The sequence below is a fragment of the Primulina huaijiensis genome, chromosome 18 (assembly GCF_012295235.1).
Source record: "Primulina huaijiensis isolate GDHJ02 chromosome 18, ASM1229523v2, whole genome shotgun sequence".
In the NCBI taxonomy this organism is placed as follows: Eukaryota; Viridiplantae; Streptophyta; class Magnoliopsida; order Lamiales; family Gesneriaceae; genus Primulina; species Primulina huaijiensis.
This window is the reverse complement of record NC_133323.1, coordinates 18,578,047-18,586,763: the sequence shown is the minus strand read 5'-3', so window position 1 is coordinate 18,586,763 and position 8,717 is coordinate 18,578,047. Positions and strand designations below refer to the sequence as shown.

Genomic DNA, 8,717 nt, shown 5'->3' with positions numbered 1-8,717 from the left:
CTGATCTTGATATATTTTATGAAACCACTCTGGACCAGATTCATTCGAGCCTTGCTCTCATCTTTTCTTCCATCACAAAGAAGCAATCTGAATACCAAGGAAGCTTTGAAGTCCTTTAAAGATAAAATTCTCAAGGAAGTGTCGAACCTATCTAAGGGAATGATTGACATAATAACTTAATTGGAGCATATTAAAAAGGCTCACGCAGATACTACTATTCATCTTGGTGGGCAAATTCGGGCCAATAATTTTAAATTTTGCACCAAGTTAGAGGAAGTAGAGGCTAATTTCAATGAAAAGATTGACAGAGTGAGCTCTCGATTAGCATCTGTTCTTGCCTACTTGAAGGCACCTTCTAGTGTTAACAAAAAGGGAAAGAAAAGAAGCCGGATGAATCTTCTAGTCAGGCTCATAAGAAATAACAGTAGAAGCCAACTGATCAGTCAAAGAATTCATCTCACAAGCACTATGGATATCAAAAGGATCAACATAGAAGATAGTGCTTAGAGGATAGATTTTGTACAATTCAGTTGTATATTTTATTACGATTAATGAATTCAGTATTTTGTCTCAAGTGGCATAATTTTGTCAAACACTAAAAAAAAGAAATTATAGAACATTTTATTTTTTGATGATTTAGCAAAGTTGCTGATCAAACAGATAATTATAGTCCATACCAACAATCAGTGATTCCCAACAAAATGTCAAAATTCATGTACACTGCCAGAATATGTCAGAAAAGACGATGACATGTCAACGACGACATCTATTTTTGGAAAATGATATATGATTTAAAAAGATGACCGTTATAAATGAAGGCTATAAGTAGATCAATTTGACAATATTTTAAAAAACTCACTCTATGAAATTCTGAATTATCTGATCTATTACATTTCCTTGAAAAACATTTCTAGGAATCAAACCGATAAAAGCAAGCATACACTGATAAATTATTATTTTGTCAATTAAGGATCAAAATGAGAGTATATTCTTTTTGTGAAATCTTTGTAATTGAAAGTGAGAAGTCTTGCTGTTCATTTTGGTTAAGATTGAAAGTTACTAAGAGTTTCAGTCAAATATTTTCAGCAGCTTGTAAGTATCAAAGTCTTTTAGTGTAATCATTCCGTGAGAAAGAACGCGTAACGTAAGAGTGTAATCATTACGTGCATCACCTCATTTTGATTAGGGTCGAGAAATCAATATTTCCAATATAATTGTTACATAAAAACTATAAAAACTCTAAAAAAAATTATCAACAAAAAGCCAAACAACAAGCACACGCGTGCAGAATGCGACAAGTATGGAATAAAAGATTTGGTATTTATTTCAAATGCATGAAACAAATATGAGACGCCAAAAGATTAGATATGCCTCCAACATATATCGTACTTAGCCCAAGCAACGACTTTGTTAGAATCAGAAGTGCAAAATGTGGCCCAAATATAGAAAATTAAAATTAAAAAAAATGAGGGCATTTGTAAACATCATAAAGATTACAGAACAATTTACATTACGTTATAATAAAGCTACAGTTGGATACTAATTACTAATTTCGTTCTCATTTCCATTGAATTGGTAACGAGTCTATTGAATTGGCCATGCCAAACTTTTATTTGTTCCTCAAAACAAAATTCCCGCCCGTCCTATGGACCTGCTAGGTAGAAAATAACGAATACATACCAGTTAAACTGTAGACAGTCATATGATTCGACCAGAAATAAGCCTCGGCATTATGTTTTTACATCTCTTAGCGATGAAATTCTCTAGGTCTTGTATTCATCAACATGCATCCACTTCGTAGTTGACCACTTGTTCCCTTTGATAACAGGGCAACCTCCTGGAATAATTAGAATTGTGAAAAAGATTAGAAGTCAATTTTATGCAGTTAATTCTTCTAGAGCCTTCTTTTATGTTTTTTCATTGCGGGAGAGAAGATAATCGTGGTGGAAGATTAACTTAATGAAAATTTGATGCATATTTGCAAGTGGAGATGAATAACACTTGCCATGCAAGCTTGATGGATCTAAAGTGGCATCGGGGCGCATACTCCAGAAAAGCAATGCATCACCCATTTTTGGTTTCACGGCAAGGCCTCTCCGAGCACATTCTGACATCTCATTCCATCCTGGTACAGCACTGAAATTGCCCTTTGCAGCAGGAAAAATTGTCTCACCCCCATCTTCAACATCTGACCTGCATTTGATGAAATGGCAGAGATAGAAAGTCACATTATCTCACCTCGGTGAAAGTTAATGTGAGTGAAAATATTTAATTAAGGGAGTAAAACCCTTACAAATACATAAGAACAGTGGCTATCCGCTGACCCCCATTTTTTGTATTAAATTCATCGAGAAAGTAATCATAATGAGGTTCATATTTTTGTCCAACTTCATAGTGCAGAACTTGTAGACCTTCTCCATGTTCTGCGAAGACAGTCTAAGCATAATAAGATAACCGTTTGTAGGAAGTATTTTTAACAGTTTCACAGAATAGAAAGTAGAAACACAGAATAAAAAGCTTTTGAAGACCTGCATCTCATGTAGAAAAGATGAACCTTGTACTGGATAACAGTAAGACAACAGCAGACTAGAGGTGCATACAGATCGAGCTTGTGAACTTTCAAGCCAATTCACATTGGGAAATCGAAACTAAATCGTCAATAATTTTTTACTTGAATTTGAACAAGAATTGTTTTGTTCAATAGCTAGCTCCTCACGAATTTTAATATTTTAATAAATATTTTATAAATGTACTGAAAACTACTCGAGCTCCCAAACTTGACCCAAACTTTGAGTATTTGAGCATATGTTTAACAAAGCTCGATAAGCAAGTTCGAACCAAACAAATCAATCTAGAATTCGAAATTTAAGTCGAGTTGAACTTGAGTCCAAAATTGTTCAATTTTTGAGCTATGAGCCGGCTTAAAAAACTTGAGTTCAAAGCTTGAATTATAAAAGAGAGGCTAGTATTTGGCTTCATTTGGTTCATTTAGATCCCTACTATTGAAGCAAAGGAAAAATGAAAATATAGGACGGACTAAAAGACAGGCATCAATGACACACACACGAAAAACAACAAATTAAACCCATTTATCCTTCGAAGTGGTTCCATCCCAAAACTGGCATTACTCACGACAATCAGCTGTAGAGTGAACAATCTCCATTCAAAGTAAAACAACAACAAAGTAATAACACCAGTATTCTATCATATCAGGGTATTGTTTTGCCATAGTCAAGCACAAATTAATCAGCTACCATGCATGATTACCTCTTTTGATTTAGAAGGTTTGTTTCTGTGAGTAAACAAATACAATTAAACAAAATTATTGAGTTTTTACAATCACTAACTTTGGGTGTTCAAAAACAAATGGAGGGAGGATACCATTACTATTTCCTTCTCATACAAACTTTAGACATCCATAAAACTTAATCCATAAATGCAATCAATATAATCTATCATCAAACTTTCACTTCAAAAGTGATCTCAAAATGCAACCAAAATGAGGCTTCTCAGTTTAAATTTCTCGAATTTTGTCAGAGAAATATGACATCAGGAGAGAGGAACTTTTTCATCAAACAAACATTGAAATGATGCAGAAAAAAATATTTGAAAAGTACCATACCTGCAGGGATGAATGTGTAATCTGCTATTCTTTTTTCAATAGTTCTGATGATTTTATCTTGCCCTCTCCTCAAAAACATTCCAGAACTTGTACGAACCCTGAAAGACAAGATGATTACAGTTTTAGATATTCAAGATAGAATAAGACAGAAAACCAAAGTTCTCAATAGTAGAATAATATTAATTTCAATAAAATTAAACATACCTGCTATCTTTACTTTTGCCAGTCTTGCTATCAACAACTGTTGACTTTTTCATGTGAGGTCTTGCAAAATTTATCAGGTACTCACATTCCTCTTTACTCTGCCAATACATGATTAAGTAACCACATACAGTTATCTTAAACTAAATTACAAAAATTTTGGCAAAAGAAACAAGTCTACCAAATTATTTTTTAAATAATCCAAAGCTCTGATTTTACGTAATTCGCCAGCATAACAATATGCGATTCATACACACTATTTTCAAATTATGTGGAAAATATAAATGCAAGTATGCCACCAAGGGTGCCCGCAGAAATAGACATTAGATTACATGAAACAGAAGCTTCACTTTCACTAATTCGCTTATCGGTATTTGAAAACAAAATTGCTACAGGGGTGCACAAACCCTTCAGTCTTCTTCAGATAAAAAAATCAGTTCACGTTAATTGAGAAATTTAGGGTAAATACAGCTGGTATGACAATATAGATCCATCAACTAATATAATCCGGCAAGAACCACAACCATCATATCTTCGATTGATTTGAAAATGAACAAGAAATAAGGTTAGTTCGGGTGTCCTATCCATTCACCGAATCCCACAGTCGAGTCCATATGCATAAAATCGACCAAATTCAAAAAGACGACCAAATAGTTCTAATCAAGAAATCAATATTTGAAAGAAAAAATGGCAGCATCAGAATTGAAGTAGATAGTTAATTCACATTATCCAAAAGAAAAACAAAAGGCAATCATTCTAACAACGACAGGCACACAACCAAAACTGACCAAGAAATTATGATAGATGGAAGCCCTGGGCTCCCAAGAAAGAACCTCCGTCCACTGTTCTCCTCTCTTGCCTAATCCTCCCCACTCATCTCTTCCCCTACAACCAAAAAAACAAAAAATTCAACAACAGACATTGACAAGAAAATGGCGCTCGAAACACAAAATAGATTACATTTCTATCGTCAGGCGCTTAAATTTGATATGATCGGCGACGAGCGGGGAGTCACCGTCGGAACCGATGGGGAGAGACAAAATTCCGAGGCCCAGCAGCATTAATAGCACCACAGACAGCATTAATAGCATAGAAAGCACCAAAACCACCGTAGATCGCTTCATCTGATGCCGACTGCCCCTCCCCTTGGCCATTTCGATTGATTTTTATTCAATCCTCGGTGTAAGAATTTGATCCAACCAAAAGGACAAACTTAATTTCGATCTGTTAGGGTTTTGGGTTTGTATTGAACGTAGATTGATTCACTGAGGAAGAAAGGATGTGGAAAAGTAGAACAGAACGAGGCTCTGTAAATGCAAATTTTTTTTATTTTTATTTTTGACGATTTAAATGCAAATTATTTATAGTCGGTGAAATGGTCGAAATGATACTCTACTTCATTTATTTAGATTTTAATAATTTTTTATTAGTCGAAATAAGTTATTGAAATTAAAATAATCTCTTGTAACAACTACTTAAAAATTGACTTTTTATTCATATTTTTTATATCGATTTTTTTAACTTTGAGACGCATTGATGCTCTTTAATGTACTCTGATAAACCAAAAAAGTCTATCCAATAGTCTGCAAACTATATTGTGTGTGTGACAGACTCGAAGTTGATATGGCAGACAGAGAGATTTAAGCCCTAATCACTTGGTAGGACCATCGAAACTACTCATCCAGGTCATATTTTTTATATCATGTCATCATTTTATAGTCTCGTATCAATATTTTTCTGTCACGTGAACGCTCCGTCAAAATAACACTACAAGTTGAAAAAAAAAATAAAGTCAAGTTACATGATATTAGGGATGTCAATTTCCTCCGAACCCGTTGGAGGATCCGATACTCGACCCGAATAGAAGAGGGTATGGAGGGATTTTTAGACCCGATTAAATAATTGGGTAATCGGGTATGGGGATTTTCGGGTTCGGGTATGGAGGCGGGTTTGATATAATCCGACCCACACCCGACCGGAATACCCGTTTAAATTGATATGATCGGCGACGAGCGGGGAGTCACCGTCGGAACCGATGGGGAGAGACAAAATTCCGAGGCCCAGCAGCATTAATAGCACCACAGACAGCATTAATAGCATAGAAAGCACCAAAACCACCGTAGATCGCTTCATCTGATGCCGACTGCCCCTCCCCTTGGCCATTTCGATTGATTTTTATTCAATCCTCGGTGTAAGAATTTGATCCAACCAAAAGGACAAACTTAATTTCGATCTGTTAGGGTTTTGGGTTTGTATTGNATATATATATATATACTTATTATAAAGCGTGAATAATTTTTCTTATTGTTCATTTAAATAATTTTTTAAATATTCATAACTTCATTGAAACAATTTAAATTTGAAAAAATTTAATTGTATATGATAATTGGGTATTTGGGTAGGGTATGTGTATCCGATAATCCGATGGTTATGGGGATGTGGATGAAATTCAATATACGATGGGTATGGGGATGAATTTAATAAATAGGTATGGGGATGGATGTACGAAATCCGACCCATACCCTACTCATTGTCATCCCTACATGATATTATGTATTTTGACTGCTACAATAGCCAAATCCCAAAATAGAATTATTTATGGCTTTAATAATATTTTATTAAATTTATTTAGACCTTGCTTGGGATAGCTTCTTTGAAACCCTTTATTATAAGCTCACAAATTATTTAGTAATTTTTTACTCGTAGAAGAATTTATTAAAATAGAATCTATAAGTTAATTTATTTTATTTTATTTTTAAAAAAAACACCGTCTTATTACTACCAAACGGTGCATAAAATTAGGCGTTTTGCAAGAAAAAACAATTATCATTGTGAGATAAGAATAAAAGTACATTTTAATAAAATATAATATTAAATTGACCAAAAAATGGATATTTTGGTAAGCGATTGTTTAATATTTGTTCGATAAAATTTTGTCAAATTTAGAAGTGCAATTCAAATGTGAATAAATTATTGGTAAGTGATTAAGCGCCTAACACTGGGAATTATTTTCAAATTCACCAAATTCAATAAGACAAAAACTTGCGTGAGACGGTCTCACGAGTCGTATTTTGTGAGACGGATCTTTTATTTGGGTCATCCATGAAAAAACATTAATTTTTATGCTAAGAGTATTATTTTTTATTATGAATATCGGTAATGTTGATCCGTCTCACAAATAAAGATTCATGCGACCGTCGTACAATCACTTAAACAAGGGGTATTTTAAAGTAAGTCTCGTTCTGTGGGCGGCCCCAATTTTTGGCAAATACATAGCGAAGACAAAATAATCTATTAAAAATAAAAGGGAAAAGGGAAATATTGATTGTATTCTTTTATTTATTCTCAACTCATTAATTTGTGTGAAAAATTTCATAAATTTGTATTTGGATTGAATTATTTGGATTTTAAGAAGTATTTGAGTGAATGATTTGAAATTCTTCCATATTTTACGATAAATTTAAAATTCTTCACAATTACTCAAAAAAATAATTATTTGAGATTTGAAATTCATTGTCAAATGAATTTTATCAAACAAACAAATGAATTTGTTATTCTAGATTTAAGATTCATAGATTCAAATTCATCAATCAAAATACGACCTAAATTTTAAGTTATTTAGGTTTTAGATTTAATTCTATAATGGTATTTTACGTGTTGCATGTATTTAAAATATAGTTTCTTAAATATTTATATGAAATAAATATATTTTAATGGTTTGATATAATATTTGATTTGTGTAGGACCGAGCGTCTGTCGCTTTAACAAAAGTTATAGATAGCGGTAACAATTTCTAATAACTTAAATTGTACAGTAGTTCAAACATTATGTTTCGATTATTATGTCAAACAAAGACAATTATTGCACCTCAAAAATCTATCTCTCAGTAATTGCACTAATTGCAATCAATGATAATGGAACTCGTGACATTAACTCTGATACCAATCGTAGGGATAAGCGTTTGTTGTTTTAAAAAAAACTATAGTTTATGATAACGATATGATTCTAATATTTTAAATAGTACAATAGCTCAAGAATCAGATTGACATGCTAAGAGAGAGTTATTATACCCCAATAGATTGAATTGTTTTTTTTAATGTTTTAAATAATTTTTATTTTATTCTTGTTTTCTGTTTTTCTAATCATTTCCCAGCAATATATTTTGATATTGATTAGGTGAATAAAGTTCAAATAAAATTTAAAACATAAAAACAACCATAGAAAGCAATATTACGAAATAGAATAAATGTTTATGTACGACATTAATCTAAAATGGATTTTTTGAAATTATTGACACGTAATTCTAATAATATTTGTGTACGACATTAGTCTAAAATGAATTTTTTAAAATTATTTACACGTAATTCTAATGGATTTTTTAATCAGCTTATGTTTATCATCTGTATAGAGTGAGTACAAATATATGTAGTTATTATATAAGCTGATTGTAAAATTCAAGGATAGAGCGTTAGGGTTAGAAAAAAAAAAAACATATGATAATACTAAAAATTTCACATACATCGGGTTTGGTTTAGTGAGTCAAATATTTCAACATTCCTTCCAGTTCCAATTTTATTCGAGCAAAGACATCTGGGTTGGGAGGTGACCGACCTGAATATGACCGAGCTAAATGTGGCCGAGCTTAACCATGCACGTAAAAACAAAAGTTAGAGGGCACCTAAAGTCTTTCCAGTATATCCTCTCCGATGCCTAAGTCAGTATGTAGAGAAAACTTAAGAATGTGAATATAATAGTGCCGTGTAAGTAATGAGTGAATCCATTAAAGTTCCAAGAGTATCTGGTATTTATAGAGATAGGAGATGCAAAAATTCGTATATGGTAAGAACTCTGTATATTAAGTTACCTTAAACAGGAGATTGAATCTGATCTTATC

At 32.7% G+C, this 8,717-nt stretch overlaps 1 protein-coding gene across 1 annotated transcript; it reads right to left on the bottom strand.

The window, feature by feature from the left end:
• Nucleotides 1-1,493: 1,493 nt before the first annotated feature.
• LOC140965056 (probable prolyl 4-hydroxylase 3) lies at nucleotides 1,494-5,141 on the bottom strand. Its single transcript, XM_073425104.1, has 7 exons — nucleotides 4,784-5,141; nucleotides 4,612-4,708; nucleotides 3,827-3,924; nucleotides 3,623-3,720; nucleotides 2,294-2,423; nucleotides 2,006-2,193; nucleotides 1,494-1,837 (listed from the first exon to the last, which is right to left on the bottom strand). The coding sequence occupies exons 1-7, from the start codon at nucleotides 4,975-4,977 to the stop codon at nucleotides 1,764-1,766; spliced, it is 879 nt and encodes a 292-aa protein (XP_073281205.1). The 5' UTR covers nucleotides 4,978-5,141; the 3' UTR covers nucleotides 1,494-1,763.
• Nucleotides 5,142-8,717: the final 3,576 nt, after the last annotated feature.

What these genes read in the sequence shown, in the direction of transcription:
- LOC140965056 (XM_073425104.1), bottom strand. Translation starts at nt 4,977, where the DNA reads ATGGCCAAGGGGAGGGGCAGTCGGCATCAGATGAAGCGATCTACGGTG. An exon ending in GGCAAAAGTAAAGATAGCAG is followed by an intron (nt 3,721 to 3,826) that starts GTATGTTTAATT and finishes CTTGTCTTTCAG; the next exon opens with GGTTCGTACAAGTTCTGGAA. An exon ending in AGATCCATCAAGCTTGCATG is followed by an intron (nt 1,838 to 2,005) that starts GCAAGTGTTATT and finishes TAATTATTCCAG; the next exon opens with GAGGTTGCCCTGTTATCAAA.